Below are 21,202 nucleotides of genomic sequence, written 5' to 3' on the forward strand. Positions count from 1 at the left end.
TCGTGCGATCGTGACAGTCAGTACTCCACATATATAGGGAAAGCGGATAAAAATAACATGGACAAATATGACATTAACAAATATGACATTAACATGTGTATACATACATCATCTCAGCTGGTTAATACATGAATAACCTTACGTAAAAAATATAAGAAATATATATCTATATAAAAAATTTTAAAACTGGTAAAAAATAGAAAATTGCCAGTATGAGAAACCTCATAAGAGATATGATATTATCTATATCACAATCTAAAATATAATATATACTGTAAATGCATAAATATAAATGCATGTATACAGTTGGTCACTGGCATATTCAACTGTTATCAATTAAACAATTTATGTCGATCTCAACATTGTGGCCTGAAGGGGTCAAAGTCTTCATTTCAAAGATCCACTTAGTTTCCATACGGGAGACCTGTCTGCATCTATTTGAACCTCGCCAGTGGTGTTGTGCTACGTCTATCCCCACAAATTTAAGGGATGACTGGTCTCTATGGTGAAAGTATCTAAAATGTTTGGATAATGAATGCTCACGAAAACCTCTCTTGATGTTATATATGTGATCTCGAAAACGATCTCTCAATCTTCTGGTTGTTCGGCCAATATATTGTTTCCAGCACGAGCATTCCAGAAGATAAACCGCGTAGCGTGTGTTACAGGAGATGAAAAGAGGAATATCATAAGATTTCCCCGTTATGGATGAAGTGAAAGTTTCAATTTTCTTTTTAGACATATTGCTGTGTTGGCACATTTGACACCTCCTACACGGATAAAAGCCCTTTAAATTAGAGAATAAACTGGGACGAGGAGGGGGGTCAATCACATGGGGGGCAATCCTGTTCCTCAGTGATTGTGCCTTCCTAAAAACAATTTCAGGCTTCTCGGGCAGGGCTTGAAAGAGGACTGGGTCAACCCTGAGTACATCCTGAGTAAAAGATAATGGCAGGAAAGGAGCAGTGTATACAGTAACTGCCTGTCACTATATGTCAGTGCCAGTTTTAAAATGTAATTACTGGCTTTTTTTTTCTTCACCATAGCTCAGAGAATGAGCTGTCACTCTCCCAAAGCTAAAAGAAACAGTGTTTCTTTTTAATTTCTTTCCTGAGCTAAAAAAGTTTGCTTTAGCTCTGGGGAAAGTGATAGCTCATTATCTGAGCTATAGTGAAGAAAAATAAAAGCAGGCAATTGCATTTAAAAACCGGCACTGACATAGTGACAGCCAGTGAGGAAGTCTCTCTGCTCCTCTCCTGCTCCCTCCCCACCCCCTGCAAAGAGGACCTGTCACTCATATGCTATCACATAGGGGATTATTGGTCCCCTATGCGATAGCTATAAAATCATAAGTTACAAAAAAAAAAAAAAATTGAAGCCTTCCCACCCCCACATATGCAGACATGTTGGTTTCGGTTCGGCTTTCAGCCACATGCATTCTGAATTTTCAGTATCGGTTTTGGCACCAGAATTTTCATTTCGGTGCACCACTAGATTTATTTAACAAAACTGGCAATAGGCTGAACTTTAAAACTAGCAGATAACCAAGGGGAGGCTGGTGGTAATGGCCTGTGGGTGATGCTCCATAGCCAGGATGCCATTTGGTGATCTTCACCTTTGTGGATAAAACCATAACCCCTTCATCCATTGCTGAAAATAAGTGTTCTGAATGTACTGCAGATGTAGTTTTACCCAAGCACGTTCTTGACTTGAATGCATTTCTTTAAACTTATTTCATTTCCTATTGTTTCTGCTGCTGTTAAATGTCTGAAAATGGTTCTCACCTATAGGTAATTTACGCGCCTCTAATACACTTCTGAAAAAACAGCCCACTTAAACACTATTTTTAGCTATATGAACATAGGCTATATTTATACCATAAGATAAAACTGTTATTGAAGAACTGGTTCAGCAGCAAATTTTGCACACCTTGGAAATGAATGAATTCCTCTGTATGAGAGTCTAAGCCCTCCAGTTTTGGAAAGAAACTTCAAAGTATAAGTTCTTTACAAACACTACAGAGCCAGGCTGCAGGGAGGCTAAATGAACAAGCACTGTATCTGAAATATTAGCATACAATGAATTTATTCAGGAAGTCTTTTATGACACCACTTTGGACTATGATATAGGACACATGTCCCTTGGCAACCAAATCAAATTACCTTAATGCTTGCTGGATGTTATTTATTGTTTAAATTGCATGTATAGTTAAAACAAGTCGACACCATAATGCAGCATTGCTGTTTGATTTATCATACACGCAGCGTAACGCCAATAAATTAATTAATATGTAAATGCCCAGTGCCCAGACTGTCACAGTGAATTGCCTGTGACGCACTGCAGAGGGATAGCCACACAGTGCCCTGGAGAGCTACTAAATGAAGAAAATAAGATGAAAACTGCAGGTGTGCACTTGTAGATAGTGTTTTCAAATATTATCAGTCCCATTGAAAGAGCAACTCAGATCTAATTAAAAAGTTGATATAATGAGCGAATGTGTGTGTGTATATATATTTATATATATACACACACACACACACACACACACACACACACACACACACACACATATATATATAGCTCTACCTCCTTGAGGGCGGCTGGATTCTGCTGGGTCCCCCTAAAGTCTGCACAGCCAGGCAACATGCATTTTCCACAGTTTCTCTCAGAGTCAGTAACACAGTCCTCTTGAGCTTGTTTCTGTTGTTTTTATTAGAGGTTAACAATTTGGATAGGGTCTAAGACAGGGGTGTCAAACTGGGGCCATCCAGCTGTTGTGAAACTACAAGTCCCATCATGCCTCTACCTTTGGGAGTCATGCTTATAACTGTCAATCTTGCAATGCCTCATGGGACTTGTAGTTTGGCAACAGCTGGAGGGCCACCAGTTTGACACCCGTGGTCTAGGAGTATATGGGATGCCTTAGGAACTGTAGAACTTTTAGGACAACTTCTTGAGCAAAAAATTTACAAAAATGTGCACCAAAATCGGCAACAGTCTTTAGCAAGGAGCACTGAGTCCCCTTTGCTGTACCTCCTCAGACCCCAGATGAAACTCTCCTCATCTACCCAACTGTCCTGAGGGTATCCTCAGTAAAAGTAAAACCCAAATTTTGGCTTTGGTGATCTGGTGACAACCAGGAACTTCCTTTTGTTTCCCGTCTGGCTATAGGCAGGAAGTGAAGGGAAAGCTCCCCAATGGGATACAAATAAACTTACCGGGGTTAAAATCCTCCATTGCTCTATCCTAAATATAGTTTTGCCTTTAGTTTTATTTTAAGCAACAGACACAATAGGCTTGTGGTGAATGTGCAGCAAATCCTTGATTCAGATAAATCCTTGTTTCCAGTGGACAGATAGCCATAGAAAATAAAAGGGTTGACCAGTAACAGAGCAGTGAACATGAATAAGTGAATACCTTTACAGATCATACATTTAGCAAACAGTAACCTGACTAACAAGTGAAAAATAAAGCAGTTTAAAAGAGCTTTTAAAACAAACTCTTAAACTTCACTTTACTACAGGTTCCAAAGAGAAATAATGTGCAGATTTTGGGTTTTTCAAATAGAAATAACAAAAGAAGGAAAACAACGGGGGGGAGGGGGGGCATTATACAACTATTGTGATTTGTCTTGCACCTAACATTGCATGCTTAACCAATGAAAGTTGTTTGGAGTGAGTGACATGTGACAACATTCTGCCCATTTTTCCGGTTCCCTCTTGTAACTATCACCTGCAGTTGAATGCAGTGATGGATATAATCCCCACACGCTAAAGAATTTTACTTTCTTTTTATTCCTGTTTAAGTGTGCTTAAGTGATTGTACAGGCAATTTTTTTAAAATAAAAAAGTGTCCCTTGCTTTCTCTTCTGGAATCCTTCACCAGCACTAGCTCGGTCAAACCTCGCATATACACAGTGCACTCTTTCCTTCTTTCTCAGCAGCGGTTGAGTTCAGCGTTGCGTGAAAGAATGGGATACAACACAAGACACATGTGCATATTTTAATGAAGCCAGGGCACTTATTCTTGCTCTGATGGGGCCATGTGTTCCACTGCTGGTGGGGGGTCACCAATTCTTGAAGTTTTGCGGACGGGCCGCACACATTCTACATGTACTGTATGCCTTGGAAATTAAGCATCTATTTTAAAACCTGAAGTCCTTAAGTATACTAGAGCAGGCGTCTCCAAACTTTCTAAACAAAGGGTCAGTTAATTGTCCTTCAGAATTTTGAGCGTCCAGACTGTGGCCAGGGGGAATAGAAAATGTCCTGGCATCGGTAACAATGCCCAACCATTGGTGTCCATGAGAGAAATAGTGTCCTATCGTTGATATCAGTGGGAGAAATAGTGTCCCACTGTTGGTGTCAATGGCAGGAATTCTGCCCCATTATTAATGTCAGTGAGAGGAATAGTGTCCTATCGTTGATATCAGTGGGAGGAATAGTGTCCCACCGTTGGTGTCAGTGAGAGGAATAGTGCCCCACTGTTGGTGTCAATGGCAGGAATTCTGCCCCATTATTAATGTCAGTGGGAGGAATAGTGACCCAAGGGCCAGATAAAGTTAAGCAAAGGGCCGCATCTGGTTTGGAGATCACTGTACTAGAGAAGCTGGAATGCACAGATGACTGATGAAAAGCTGCTGTAGCTGAAGAACCCATTTTATGAATCGAAGATTCTTGTCTACTTTATGACCGTAATCATCCTGCTTTTGATGGCTAAAATTAGTTCTTGATAAAGTGGGCCTATCATTAAAATGTACCCTTTATGTGAATAAGTAGAACATGTTTTTTGCCTCTTACTTATCTTGAAAGCCTAGATCATGGGGAAAAAGGGTATAAAAATTGTTGTCCCCTTGTACAATACCATTAGCAGGTCTAACACACAGTAGTAAACAACAAAGTGTTCCTTGTTGTCTATTAAGAGAGATCCTACTTAACTACTGCAGTCAGGAAAAAGGTCTTAAACCAGGCCAGATACAACAATAAAACCCCAACAATCATTTAAACCCCGCCCTTTTTTGGCTGGAGCATTACTCTCTCAAGTGTACTGTATATCTAAATACATAAATATACTACCTGTTTAAAGAGCCAAAAGCAGAAGAACAAGGTTACCAATGTGCAGTGTTAAAGTACCATAGTTGTATTTAAGAATAACCTTACTTTTAGAAAAATGTCCTAAACAAGGCAACATACAACAATAAAACCTGACAAGTGTTCAAGCATTTCCCCTTTTGACTGGAGCGATATTTAAATGTAACCTCTCTCACATGTACTGCATACCTAAAAGAACAAATATATAACCTCTCTGAAGAGCCCGGAACAGAAATACAAGGCTACCAAAGTACAGTATAAAAATAATTTATATGCATTGAACAACTTCACTTTTAGTAAAGAAAAAATAAAAAGATGAACTAAAAAATTCCGACTCGTCTCCCTCTTCTTTCTGCAGGGCTTACAGAACAGAACAGAGTCATTCTGATTGGTCAGCACCGGCACAGAAAGTCACTGATCCATCCTGGAAGCCCTGCAGAAAGAAAGGGGAGAACAGAGAAAGGGGAGAACAGAAATTTTTAATCCCTGGACTGCTACACCCACTGCGTGGGCACTGACAACTCATAACCCTTGGAAATGGGGAGTGTGCAGGGTGCAGAGTGTTAATTTATCTTTTTATTTTTCACTCACAGAGGTAAGTACAGCAGGGACCATGGGGTGCTGAAGGTTTAGGTGTTAGTTTACAGGGGGAAAAATATTTTTTTCTGAAAATGTGAACTAACCCTTTAAATATTGCTAGATTATTATATCATTTTTATAGTAAGTTAATATCTTACATTGCACTAAAACCAAAAAATAAATCTCACAAAGCAACAGTTTTGCTTACTACAGTGCAACATAATTAGCAATAGCTGCTCTGACCAATCAGCTCAGTGATATATTAAACTTCTGGGCTGCCTCACAAATTTGGAAGACAGAGAGAAAGTTGTTGTCACCATTTGTTGGTGCATTTAACCAATTCTCTCCCTGCCTGAACCGACAGCAGAAACACCACCGGATCTCAACAGTTTGCAGTGATCTCTGAAGGTTTGGACATTTTGGTGAGATAGACAGAACCTATAAGTGAGACCCAAGACGGTTATTTTTGTAACCTATCAAATGTTCTGTTAAAGGAGAAGTACAGACAAAGCTCTTTTGGTTGTACTGCTCCTCTGGATCACAGGAGTACAGTTTGTCATGCACTCCTGTGACCCGTTTGCAGCTGAAGTCCTCTGTCAGCTGACGCCACTCAGCCAGTCCAGGCTGGGGAAAAACCCCGACCATAAAGTCAGGATCCACCCCAGAGTCTGGAGCGGCACCTAGCTCAGCCTGAGAGCCTGAGATAGCTGCTCCTTCCTCCTCCACAACCCAGTGCTCCAGTAAGTGTGGGGGACGTGGGTGGCGTGCAGACTGCGGTGACTGACAGTCACCTCTCTCTGTTCAGAGCGGCTGTGAGAACTCAGCAATCAGCGATCATATGATCGCAGAGTTCTCACATTCAGTGTCGTCGGGGGACCGATGCTGCATCCACCTATGTAAGTATAATTGGGGGAGAAAATCCAAACCCCTACTTCTCTTTTAAGTCAATGTTATTTTTCATTTTTGTTTTTAATTGTGTGAGTGTATGTTATTTCCTTGGTACTATGTTGACTTAAATACCATATATAATCAGTTTCCTTAAGGCCAGTGCAAATGAACATAGGATGAATAGTTGCAGGCAATAGTAGAGTTCTGCAAGATGAAATCATTAAATAGATTATATAATAAATGTACAACTCTGAGTGTACCTTGTATTGTAAAATGTGGTGTTGGGCAGGGTTTGAGCAGTGGGGAGTTTGGGAGATGTAATAACTGAGGGAGTAGGGGTTTACTTTACTTAAAGCAGAACTATAGTTTTTGTAGCCCCCACCACCACCACAGAGTGCTCTTGCCATGATGTGCAAATATGCATGGTATTCTTGCACATTGTGGCAATGCTTACCTAGAATTCCCTCCTTAAGTGATGTGCTCAGTGCTCTCTGGTTGCTTTGCCGCTGCCATCTTCCCCCAGTTTTCTTATGGATCCTGTATTCTCTATTAACTGGGCTGGGATGGCATGATTTATTTAGTTATAAGATACTCTAAAATGTACGTCCAGTTAGGGGATGTGTGATCCCACTTAAACCACCTGTAACATAATGTATATAACCTGAAAATGCTGCTGTCAAATATGTTTTGGTGAAAATAGATTTTTTTTTCCCTGGGTAAAAGCCTGTCTCCTTTGATTAATTAATACAAAATATGAAATGTCATGCAGAACTATAAAACTGATCTGCAGTGTTTTATAGCTATTCTTAACTGGCAATAACCTTCTATGCTGAAATTGTGTATTGAGCTCAGAATGATTTTACAGCGCACCCTTGACTGAGACACACAAAAATGCTTTGTTCATAGTATATTAAGGTGAGCGGTTAGCACAAGATTAGAAAATTTAATAGGCTGCAAAAGTTTACCAAACAGTTTTAGAAGGATCCAAATACCATCACGTCTCACAATAAAAGTGCTCAAGCATAAAGAGAATGTATGCACATATTTAATGTTATGCAAATCCTATCATTAAAATATCATGTAACCTTTAAGATGTTCATGTTAATTTCGCCAATTGTTTTTAATCTTTTTAAATCAGATACTTCTATCAAATCAATCATTGATGGTCTTCCCATATAGGTCAGGCACGTCCTGTTATGGGGTGACAACTGTCTCCCATTTTTTCTCCTTCATAGTCACCCTGTCTACAAGTAGCCATCCCAGAACAGACTGCAGAGACATGGTCCACTGTTGTCACTTTTGGAAAGCTGGTTCAAAACAATGATGTGCAGCCAAAGATGGAGCAAGTGTATGAAGACAGAAAGAGGATGGGAGACATCATCACTGAAATAGAAATAATGGTGAAAAAAATGTTTTCTGAAAAAAAAAAAAAAAAAGAATATGATAATTGTTTATGATACACAGTGCTTCAGCAAACTAAATTAGTAAGGGTTTACTTCTACTTTAAGACTTGAAAATTGCTGTCCTGTATACAGATATGGACAAATTTGTTGGTATCCCTCTTCAGAAGGCACAGAAGAAAGAAGTTATCATCCATTATTTTTTTTATTTCACATTAAAAAAAAAAGCAGACTTTGCTTTTGATTATTGATTCAACAGAATATTTATAAAAAAGGAACGGGGGGGTCATTCATATCATGTCTGTCTGCACTCAATCAAAGGAAGCGAACACCAGCAGATGAAAAATTATATCAAAACCCTTTTAGAACAAAAATGGCAGGATGTGGTGGCTCAATTGATGATCTCTGCTAGGGTCGAATTGGTTCAACTGAACATTCTACATAAAATCTACTACACTTCTTAGCGATTATATTGCATTGATGACACCATTTGTCCAATTTGTTATAAATGTCAGCAAGATATCGGTTCCCGTTATCAAGTGCTCTGCAGCTACCCACTTTTTTATCAATATTGGAGAAAAATAGCAGCTAGAATGACAATGGTACTGAACCTACCCTGAGTGCTTAGCCCTGCCATTGTGTGAGTGTAGACAGAGGGCACACAGTATTCTAAAGGTTACAGTTTGAGGGGCTCAGCAGTGTTGTTTGTGGTGAAAATTGGCTTGTCGATGTTCTCCAGGTTTGGTAATCCCTGATCAGGGGATGGAATCCGAAGACATCAAAAGACATTTAAGTGGGACGAAACCTTTAATCCTGTGGCCAGGTCTTACAGGACACTTGCAGGCTGTGTGTGCATTTGTGCAGATGTGCACAGTCATTATAAGCTAGTTCATTTCAGTAGTTCAAGGCTCCAGCCAGGAGACAAGCAGTCTCAGCACAAGAGTCAGGTGGGGGTTTTTTATCGAGAGTTTAGGGCATAGGTCTGTGCAGCATGGAGATGTGAACAAGAGAGCTAAGGAAGCTGTGTGAAAGGTGCAGATCCTGAGTTCCTTGAGGTGAGTGTCTCAAGACTGAGGCCTGTACAGCCAGTTGGATGTTTTGTTTTCTTGAAAGTGAAAGGAGACTGCAAGTCTAATCTAGACAGCAATCGACTTAGGCCCCTTTCACATGGGGCGGGTTCCTGTTTTGATTAGCGAGGGACCTGTCTGCTGATCTTCTGCTGATCAGAGCGGACGAGAATGACAGGTCCATGTCCACTCAGTTTAAGCAGAGTGGACACAGACAGAGCCTGCTCTGCTCTGTGAGCAGTCCGATGTAAATGGACTCCACTGTCCGTTTACACCCAACTGCCCTCCGATTCAATCAGTCTAGACGGAGGGGGACGGATCCTCTTCAATTTTTTTAGCGGACCAGTTCAGATTGGAGGTAGGCAGGTGTAAATGGACACAAGTCCATTTATACCCATCGGTCCATAGGGGTGAAGGCCAGCTTAGAGCTTAGACATCTGTCCCAAACCACAGTTAATCACTCTCTGTGCAACTACATGTGACCAGCAGCAGCTGCTGTCAACCCACCATTAGTTTAAATGGGCTGAGCAGCTGCTGCTGATTGCATAACTTGGTCATTAGAGCAGCAAAAATCCACATAATCTTGCTGCAGGAATCTAGCAGCCGCAATAAACTGGCCATGTGAAGGAGGCCTAAGAATTGGATTTGCTTCTTCTATGTGTATTTACTTCCAGAAAGGGTCCTTCTTTAGGTATCAACATCAGTGCCTGCATGATGTGGACACTTCCTACTGGCTGTCTGATGGGGAGGTCCTCTTAGGATCCAGAGGAGTATGACATCACAGAGAACTGGAGATCTCAAGGGGAATCACAGCACTGGGAAAACTGCTTAGTGGCATGAGTTAGAGGTTGGTGGGAGGGAGTAAAGGAGAGATGGTAAAAAAAATGAGTTTCATTAGGGGGGCTTCTAGATGACTTTAACATAAACATGTTTAACATTCCTTAAAAGAGAGAATATCTTCAATAGGAACTGTAAGGTGTTTATTGTAACCTGAAATGACAGGGTTAGATATATCTCAGCAAAAATCTTAAGAGAACTAAATATCCTTTCAGGATTGATAAAGTCTTATAAAGTTCATATTCAATATAGTCTCATGAAGTGCACATTCAATCTGTGTGTGCATTGGAAAAGATTTTCTTGCTTAGACAGATTTTAGTGCCCATAGTGGCTTGTTTAGCCTGTAGAGAGTCAGGTGCGGCTAGGCCAAGACTTGTGTGCACATTAATTAATATGTCCACAGTAGAAAGTACTGGCACAGTAGAGTGAAAAGTCGTAGCTTGTACCTCATTAGGTTCAACTGTCTTCAATGTTTTCCTCCATAATATCCTCAAGTAAAGGAGGTTCCACCTCTGATTTATGAAAACCAAAGATCCTAGAAGTGCAGAGTTTCTTTTGTCAAACATGGTTCATGCCTGAGAGGGAGCTAAAGTCAAAAGGGAACGATGTCATAAAAGGACATTCCTTCGGGACAAGGGAAGAGCTATCACCTTGAATGGTGGTTTGAGTTTTCTGTAGTCTGTCTGTAGAACACATGCTGTTTGGTCCTTTTGTTCCAGGAACTTTGCACTTGGGATCTGCCATTGATAAATGAGGAGATCCCCAGTGGGATACATGGGCGTGTGTATATAGGAGACAATATAACCCAGGCACTGACCAGGTTTCTGTGATTGCACCTCTGTAGAAGATGGCAGCGGGGCTGTGTGCTTTTTTGCCAGAAAACGTGAGCTGGAATGTGTCACCTGGGAGGCATTACTCAGTTACCTCATCCTCCTGAGACTAAGGCAAGCTATAGATGATTCAATTTTCTTTCCTGCAACCACAGGTTGTAGGAATGAAAACTGCTCAATTCCCCCATCAACATAGCCAGTGTTCATGGGGGAATCCCTCCTGCAGCTCTATTGTGTTTTGCCAATGGGAAGCCTTCCCTGCTGGCAGAACACAATGATTACTACTAGTGGCTATAACCCCCAGTAGTAATCACAAGTAAAAAAGTTGATTGATGGATCAACTTCAGTACAACTAGCCTGCCCATAGATGGAGTGAATCTCAGCCGGTTCCTGCTGTGGAGGCACTCTGCAGTGCTCTGTGCAAAAGCATTGCAGAGAGCAAGTAAACATAACATGTTTGCTATTAAAAAAGGTGTTTTTAAATTAAAGAGTGTACAATCACTTTAAGGCTTTCTCCAGGAACAGCCTCTCAAGGGTTATTCCTTCTCCTCCACAACAGTCCCAGGATAGCCCCATAAAACAAAGGCACATCATCCTACTTTCCATAAATCACAAGTTCATTACAATAAAAGATTAAGGATGCTCACATTCACATAGGCAGATGAATTGCTTATCAAAATCCAATATACTGTACCACTCTCTCTGTGGCTAATACAGATCAATCCAGCTTTCTCAAAATCCTTACATAACTTATATTATCTTTGAGTCTACAACCCCTGAAAAGCTCTGGCTCCAACACATTTTTAAATCACCCTACTCTGTTGCTAATCTCTTTCTTCTGACAACCAGCTATTTGAGGTCTTCTACACCACTAAACAATTTTTCCTATAATTTTCCCCTTTTTTCCTATATTTCCTACACATCATTTCCTGGGTTCGCACCTCATTGTTATCACATGGCCAAGCTATCTAAGGCAGGCCATAGATTATGCAATGTTTGTTCCTTCCACCAGGGGAGGGAGGAAAGAAAATAGCTTGATTCCCCCATCAACACAACACAAGTTGATAGAAAGATTGACTTGTGTACAGCCAGGGTGCCCATACATGGATCGAAACTCAACAAGACCCTGCTGAGCCAGCCAAATTTTAATCCATACATGGCCGGCTTAAGTAGAATGCTTCTTATATCTCCTACTATAGTGACGTATTTTTAGATGTTGTTAAACTTTTTGGGCCATTTTACACCTGTGATATTGTTGTATTTGCTGGCCAAACCAGCAAGATGATGCTCCATTGCTGTTTCCTATGTAGTGCAATGGGACAGTTCATTGTGAAAGGTGTAATTTGCACCTCAATGCCATGTAGAGATTTTTCACAATGTCTGAAAATCTCTTCACTGAATAAGCAATTATTTCCTTTTCTAAACAGAATGGAGGACAAACAATTAAGCATGCATGTTCTGCCTTCCGAAATGAGGTAAAATAGTAAGGCAGACATTGCTGAAGTCCCAGAGGAACTCTTCTTCTAAACTAGTCAAGGTGCAAATGCAGTATTAATATAATATTGGTGGAAGTGTATAATGTAAGGTTCTGAGTAGTAATATAATACTGTATTGTAAGGATCCAGAAAAGTTTTCATAGTATCCAACAGGAAGGTATTTGGAATAATAGGTACACTCTTCTCATGTTTAACTTGGCATGTAATTTTTTAGAAATGTCTCAAGAATAACATCAATGAGCTAATAACACCATCAATTATTTGCTTGAAAACAAAGAAACAAAATAGCCAAACAGTTCCAAGTAACTCTAATATAAGTAGAGAAGAAAACGGAATAGATCCATAAATATAAAAGCAAAAAAAGTCCATTAGTTATGCAACAAACACACAGCTACTCATTCATGTATAGGACATTATTGACAGCACGATGGAACATACATACTTGTTTCAACTCAAAGTCACTGCATTAACACCACAGTACTAACATAAACGTGCTAGGACTGTAAGACTCTGCACATACAAAATGTATTTATGTAACTAACACAATAGATATTCAAATTGTGTATATGTATATATATATATATATATATATATATACACACACACACACAAAATATTGCCAAAAGTATTGGGCCTGCCTTTACATGCACATGAACGCTAATGGCATCCCAGTCTTAGTCTGTAAGGTTCAATATTGAGTTGGCCCACCCTTTGCAGCGATAACAGCTTCAACTCTTCTGGCAAGGCTGTCCACAAGGTTTAGGAGTGTGTCTATGGGAATGTTTGACCATTCTTCCAGCAGTGCATTTGTGAGGTCAGGCACTGATGTCGGACCAGAAGGCCTGGCTCACAATCTCTGCTCTAATTCATCCCAAAGGTGTTCTACCGGGATGAGTGCAGGCCAGTCAACTTCCTCCACCCCAAACTCTCTCAGCCAGGTCTTTATGGACCTTGCTTTGTGCACTGATGCGCAGTCATGTTGGAACAGGAAGGGGCCATCCCCAAACTGTTCCCACAAAGTTGGGAGCATGAAATTGTCCAAAATGTCAAAACATACAAAGGTATGCTGACGCTTTAAGAGTTTCCTTCACTGGAACTAAGGGGCCAAGCCCAACCCCTGAAAGACACACCATAACCCCCCCTCCACCAAACTTTACACTTGGCATAATGCAGTCAGGCAAGTACTGTTGTCCTGGCAACCGCTAAACCCAGAAATACCCACAGAGAAGCATGATTTGTCACTCCAGAGAAGACGTCTCTACTGCTCTAGAGTCCATTGTCGCCACTGCATCCACTGCCATGGAAACACATTTCATGAAACTCTCTATGCACTGTTGTTGGGCTAATTTGAAGGCCACACAAGGTTTGGAGGTCTTCAGCTATTGACTCTGCAGATAGTTGGGGACTTCTGCACACCATGCGCTTCAGCATGCACTGACCCCGCTCTTTCATTTTACGTGGCCTACTACTTCGTGGCTGAGTTGCTGTAAGAAAGATATGGATCAGCAGGTGTTAAAAAAACAAAAACAAAAAAAACATAAACAAAAGTAAAAACTAGCTATACTTACTCGTTGATTCATTACAGATCCTCTTCTGGGTTGAATGACACCAAGCATCATTCAAACTACTATGTTTGATTCCCATGAGTCAAGACTCTGTCCACTGCCCTGGACTCAAAGGTGAATGCTGCAGAAAGCAGGTCATTACAGATCCATATTTAGGACGCACTTACCTCTGGATCAAGAAGGGTGATCTTTAATGTCTCCATCCCAAAGACACCTGGAAAATGGTGCACATAGTTTCTTTTTTAAAGCCGCAGTGGTTCTCCAATGGGCGGAGAGGGGAGACACACTGGGAAGCCTGCCAAGTTAGGAGCTGAGCTTTAACCATAGTGATTAAGGAGTCTTGAAGCAAAAATTGGCGAACATTTTAAAACATTTAAAAGTGTCAAGCCTAAAAGTGGACACCACGGTCACAATTTAACTGTTTCTCTAACCCTAGTTTTAATTTTTAACTAAGAGGTGTGCTTCTGCTTCAAATTCTCCACCTCAGAGGTAAGCTGTACCAATGTTCTACCCCCTGTCTAATGAAAGTGGCCATAAAGGGTGGTCTCATGGAAAAAGACAGAGTTTCAAGAGATGGGTGCTAAGTAACAAAATGAAACCAGAATCACAGAGATGTACACAGGCGTTTTTGGGAAACAAATGAAATAGCAAGGGACTATGGGATCTGTTCTTGGCAGGACTAGGACTTTAACTTTTTAAAATGTTTCAAATGACATATGTGCATAAATCTGAATCTCCACGTTTGCACCATAATTAGTGTAGACTTCTCTCCCATAGACTACATGATCATTGAATATTTTGATTCTTGAAAAAAGGAAAACAGGACTCCCTCTACATATATATATTTACTTGTATTCTCTCCATGTCTGAGAAGAAGTGACAGGCTGTTAGGTCATCCATTCTCCTGCCTGACCACTCTCAGTAGACATCCAAAACACAGCTAATGGAACACAGATTTTGTCAGGATTACATGAATGAATGTAAACCTTTAAAACAATGCATAGCAAAAATAAATTAATACTTTTTTTATACCCAAGGATCGGTTCACGCTACTACAACCTTATGGACTTATGGTGCAACTTTGCAAGGCGACGTTCTGGCGATTTGCTGGTGACTTTATGCAACTTGAGTACGATTTTGATGTGACTTGATGAGTGACCTTCATGCAATGTGACTTTACTTGGATAATCTTCCTTTAATGTCGGCTCCAAATCACATCAATATAGATAAGGATCCGACATGGAAGTTAGATAGAAATTACCTTGACGTATTACAGGAACTGGAGTGACTTCAGCAGTGCTAATTAACCATTTCAATACCGTGCAATTTTACACCTTCCTGCCCAGGCCATTTTTCACGTTTCAGCGCTCTCACACTTTGAATGACAATTGCGCGGTCATACAATATTGTACCCAAACTAAAATTTTATCATTTTCTTCACACAACTAGAGCTTTCTTTTGGTGGTATTTAATCACCGCTGGGGTTTTTATTTTTTGCTAAATTAACAAAAAAAGACCAAAAATTTAAAAAAAAACCACGTTTTTCTTTGTTTCTGTTATAAAAGTTTACAAATAAATAATTGTTCTTCATAAATTTAGGCCGAGATGTATTCTGCTACATGTCTTTGGTGAAAATAACCCAAATTAGGATGTATTATTTAGTTTGTAGGAAAGTTATAGAGTTCACAAACTATGGCATAGATCTGAAAATTGATCAATCCTGAAGTACTGACAGCCAATCTAATTTCTAGAGGTCCAAGAATGTCAGAATAGTACAGATATCCCCCAAATTACCCCTTTTTGCAGAGTAGACAGTCCAACGTACTTCATAAGAGGCATGGCGAGTTTTTTGAAGTTGTATTTTTTTTGTCATAATTTTTCGGAAAATGAAAAAATTAAAAAATCTATTTTCACTTTTTTTTTTTTACATACTGTCACCAGTGCAGTACAGCGTCATCATATAACTGGCATGGCGGTGAACAGGGACACTGACTGGTGACAGTATGAAAAAAAAATATATATTTTTTTTTATTTTTTTATTATTTTTAATTTTTTATTACATTTTTTTTAAGATTTTTTTTTCATATTTTACTATGACCAAAGTAGTACAATGTTACCATAGTAACATTGTACTACTTTGGGGAAGTGATCAGTATTTTGTTTTTGTTTTTTTTTGTTTTTTTACACAATTTGCTTATAGCAAAGAATTACTTTGCTATAAGCAAGCATTTACCTGAATGAAATCGATTCACTCAGCTTTTTTTTTTTTTTTTTGTGCTTAGCTGTGATTTGGTCACAGCTAATCACATGACATGTGCATGTGATTAGCTGTGACCATTCACAGCTAGGCACTAGTATGCAATGGATGGCATGAATGAAGCCATCCATTGTATACAACTGTCATGTGACCTGCTGTGATTGGTCACAGCAGGTCACATGGTACCTGCAACGGGGGCCGGTACTCAGATCTGTCATCGCCCTGTCCGAGGTACGCGGCCGGTGACAGATCGTGCTGCTGTGCCGCTCTGCATTAGCGCAAACTGCGCATGTGCGGGAGCACGCCAAATGGCGTGCACCCGGAATACAGCAGCACATTTGAAGCCGCCAAACGGCCATTGGCCGGGCGGCTAATGGTTAAGACAGCTCTCTTTGACTAACATGGGATTTCACATTTCATGCGACTTAGGGTCTCACAAGTCGAATTCCAAGTCGCATCAGTGTGAACTTAGCCTAAAACTTGATTCATACTTGAGCAGTGTATCATACAACTTTGGACATCTTATGGACAAATGGACATCAAAGTGGAATGACAAATCGTAGCCCATTATTTTCAATGGCGCCCATTCAAATCAGTGAGACCTAAAGTTGCAGCAAATTTGAAAAGGTGCCTGAACTATTTTGGTTTGACTTTTGATGTGACTTTGGTCCAGAGAATGAATAGTCAGATGAAAGTCGCATCAAATCGTGCTGCAAAGTTGCAATGGAAATCATGTGATACATGTTCCTTTTATGCAACTACACTCCGTTTTACTAGGAAATACCAGGTGATTCTGCCAGTTCCCCCCTCTCCCTATCAATCATCCCTGCCCCACAGCAAGAGGACACTACTACAGCTCCTTGGATATGTGACACTGGCAGAAGCTGCCAATCATTGGAAGAAGTCTCTGCACCCCCCATCCTCAGATCCTGATGATAAAGCCCTATACAGCAGTCATATGGCTGCCATGAAAACATAAGCAAAACTTTATCAATTTGCTGTAAACCAAAATTTGGGGGAAAAGTGATCTGTCTACTGTTACACTGAAGCTGCAAACTGTGTTGCATTCGGGACACTGATCTGTCCTTCCTTGGTTCACGTGGATTTCCTCTAAGTGCCTGGATTTCCACCCACAGTCCTAAAACAAACTTGTAAGTTAATTAGCTTTTGACAAAACTGACTCTAGTGCATATACATGTGCAAGAGGGAAATTAGATTGTAAGCTCCACTGGGGCAGAGATTGATGTGAATAATTATGCATTCGCTGTAAACTGCCGTGTAATGTGTTAGTGCTATATCAATAAAGGACAATAATAAAACCTTTTAATACAGTTATAAGGCCCCTTAGCACACAGCACTGAGGGAGACTGATAGCAATGATTAAATAGCTGCTGTAAGAGACCATCAGCACATGTCTAAATGTATTCAGTACTTATTATTGTGTATTACATAACTCCTGGCCTGGAATCACTGTACTTACAAAAAAAAAAATTGAATATTAACAGTCTAATCCTACACATTAACACAAGCACCTAATCTCCTGGCAGTATGATATTATTGCATCATTTCCCAGACAGGGAAAATAGACCAGCATGCTCACTGGAAACACTAAAATGTAAATTTTTGTAAAGTAAACATGCAAATATTAAAGACCTGTTAATTTATTAATACACTCTAAATGGCCTTCTCTCTGTGCTCCCACAAGAATTGCCAATGATCTGTTCGCTTGCAGTGCTCAGGTTGATGTTACAGTGCATATGTTCAATATATTTTGTCCCAGGCAATAAAAGTAGTTGGCAAGCCAACATAGACACATTCCTTGTAATACAGCTTGCAGGTGTGAGCAGCTCCATGTTGAGGCCCCTACATATTCTGGACATTGATCCAACATTATCACTTTACAGCTTTGTTTTGTAGAAAAAAAGAAAAGCTTATATAAATATAATAGTCATTTAGGGATGAGGAATGTGATGTCCTCCAAAATAAATATGTCAAATTGGGCCTTGGCCAACTCTACTCTAAACTACAGCTGGGTGACGTCTATCAACTTTTCTTCTCTCTTCTCTATACCCCTCTCGTATTCCTCTTCTCTATATATTTTCCTAGACTAGTTAAACTAGGATGTCATTTCGAATCTTTAGCTGGATTTGAAAATGGAAAGGATAAAAAATTGGTTATGGCTAACTTTATCAAATACAGATAAAGGACCATATGCATTTTTTGTTGACATATTTTTATTAAGATAATATGGTGAGATGAATTTGGTGTCCATTCAAATCACAGAGGTTGTATAATGATATACTATGATATGACATACAGTGCTCATCATAAATGAGTACACCCCAATAGATTTGTCAGAAAACCTTTACTTTCCTTTCAGAATCAAAATTTTTTTATGGGACACTATACTCCCACAAATGCGGCCATTGATTGCAAACAAGATTTGTTAATTTGCACACATAAAACAGTAATTTTCCTAACAAATTCATTTAAGACCATGTTGCAAAAATGAATACACCCCAATGAAAGTCTTAGAAGTAAAGCTAAATTGTAGACAACAAAATCTTAATTAACAAGAATTTAACTACAGGTGAGTCTAATTATTCATTAAACAGGTGTCCAGCAGACAGTTGATTATGAAAAGGCGTTACTTAACAAAGAAAATCCCTTCCCATTTCATGCTGTCAGCAATGGCACCACATGAAACAAAAATGTCACAAGGCCTGAGAAAGAAAATTACTTCTTGACACAAAAAAAAAAATGAAGGCTACAAGAAGATCAGCAAAGCTTTACTTATTAGTCAGAATACTGTAGCAAAAGCGATACAAAAAGTTAACAAAGAAGGTACTGCAACCATCTCATAGAGACGTCCAGGCTGTCCACGGAAGTTAACACCTCAGCAGGAGCAGCTTCTGATGAGATGGGTTGAACAAAATCGCCATGCAAGTTCACTGCAGTTAGCTAAAGAAATAGAAAGCCAAACTGGAGTGATTTTTCCCATGACACAACACGGCATACACTGTAGAGGAATGGCATGCATAGGTATCATCCACAAAGGAAACCTCTCCTAAAGCCCATGCACAAAAAAGCCTGCATAGAATTTGCCAGGTCCCATGCTGAAATTGAAGAAGACTACTGGTACTCTGTACTCTGGAGTGATGAGACCAAGATAAATGTTTTTGGAACTGATGGCTACAAAACCGTATGGCATCGCAAAGGTAAAGAGTAGAAAAGAATGGTACCTACAGTAAAACATGGTGGTGGCACTATCCTTCTGTGTGGCTGCATGAGTGCTGCTGGTGTTGGGGAGCTGCATTTCATTGATGGTATCATGAATTCACAGATGTACTGCTCTATTGAATTGAAAGAGAAGATTCTCCTAGATTGTAAGCTCTAACGAGCAGGACCCTCTGTTTCCTCTTGTACCAAATTGTATTGTAACTGTAATGTCTACCTTCATTTTGTAAAGCGCTGCGCAAACTGTTGGCGCTATATAAATCCTGTATAATAATAATGCTACCATCACTCAATGCCCTTCGTGGTCGTGCACTTTTCCAACATGACAATGATCCAAAACGCACATCTAAGCCAATGTTGCATTTCTGCGGAAGAACAGGATGAAAGTGATTCAGTGGTCAAGTATATCTCTTGATCTGAACCCAATCGAACACCTAGGGGGAATTCTGAAGAGACAAGTTGAGCATCACTTTCCATCCAGCATCCAGGCTGTAAAAGAGGTTGTTCTTGAAGAATGTAAAAAGATAGATGTTGCAATATGTTGCCAACTTGTTCATTCCATGTCTAGAAGACTTGGTGCTGCCCGTACAAATCATGGAGGTCATACAAAATACTAGATGGAGTAGTTTTTGTGTGGGGTGTACACATTTTTGCAACAACTAATTTGAGTAAAACTGAAGATTTTGTAATCTAAGTTATACTATTAACCTTACTTTCATGTAATGAGCTAAACAAATACTCAACAAAAACTCAGTTTTGATAAAATTTTGGAAATTGTTCTTGTGTTCATTGAGATATTGATTAAAATCTTACTTTCAAAAGGGGTGTACTTTTTTACGCTGTGTATGTATATACATACACACACACCCACATACAGTATACATACTGTAAAGGGATGAGAAGCCCCACCGAGACTAATGCAGCATATACCAGAAAAATAGCGTACATGTAAAATAAAGCCATTTCATCAATTCATTTAAAATGTAAATCCATAATATTGCATAGACATTCAAAAAATATTACATCCATCCATCACCAAATCCCCAACAACATTGTCTTTCCACTTAAAAAATCCAACCTCACAAGTGGTCACTAAATATAATGGGTAAACCAGAATGTGGAAAAATCTGCTAAATTAGATAAATTGGTACCCCATAAAATATAGAAACCTCACAGGAGTACTGAGTGTGGGGGTCACTAACTATGAATAGAGCCCTTAATGCGGCTGCTAGCCAGCAGGTAGAGGACACAATACAGTAAGAAGAAAGGAACAATAAAAAATGTCCATGTGCAGATCACACATGCTTGCATGATAGATGTTTGTATGTACAATTTTAATTATCTATTAAAGTTATTGCCGGTATTACGCTATTTGAATTCTCTTTTTTGCCCGAGCCTGTCAAAAGGAGAGGGAAAGGAGTGGAATAAATTGGAGATATGTGACATATGTTCCCCATGCTGAGAAAGCAATGAAGCAAGATATATGCAGCTCTACACTAAGTTATACCACCTATAATTTGGAGTCTAACTGTTTTGTAAGAGGCTGTGTGTTTTGCAGTGGTTGGCACATCTGTCACTTGGTTATTTATCCTGATGGATATCATTGACATAGCTATCCACAGAAGCACGTTTGAATATTTCAAACACTAAGAGACACTCTCTGTGGACTTTTTTGGGTCACATTTAGTTTGGTGTTTATTATAATTTACTGATATTATGTTTGTGAACAACTTAGAACTTTAGTGATTTATTCACAGATATTTATACATGGGGTTATGGTGTTCACTTTTTCTGTATTTTTTATTTGACACAATAGTACAATAATATTTAGATATATGTTTATTAGGAACTTGTATTTTATGCTTTTGAGTGCGGCTAAAAATTAAGGCACTTGTTTTAGCACCAAACGCAGTTTTATATATCTACATGAATTGTCTTCCACATAGTAATAAAATC

The 21,202-nt window shown here is 39.5% G+C and overlaps 1 protein-coding gene across 3 annotated transcripts in view; it reads right to left on the reverse strand.

Moving 5' to 3' along the window:
• COMMD10 (COMM domain containing 10) overlaps positions 1-21,202 on the reverse strand; it is a 516,815-nt gene that overhangs the window by 301,774 nt on the left and 193,839 nt on the right. Inside the window, exon 6 of one of the 3 annotated variants that reach the window (XM_089684830.1) lies at positions 7,922-7,940. The exons of the other annotated variants lie outside the window; for them this stretch is intronic. Coding sequence (XP_089540956.1) covers positions 7,938-7,940 — 3 coding nt within the window. The 3' untranslated portion in view covers positions 7,922-7,937. Of the gene's footprint in view, positions 1-7,921; positions 7,941-21,202 lie in introns of those variants that run through there. 3 annotated transcript variants of the gene reach the window in all.

The sequence above is a fragment of the Staurois parvus genome, unplaced genomic scaffold (assembly GCF_062004578.1).
Source record: "Staurois parvus isolate SC_StPar_1 unplaced genomic scaffold, SC_StPar_1.0 ptg000358l, whole genome shotgun sequence".
Lineage (NCBI taxonomy): Eukaryota > Metazoa > Chordata > Amphibia > Anura > Ranidae > Staurois > Staurois parvus.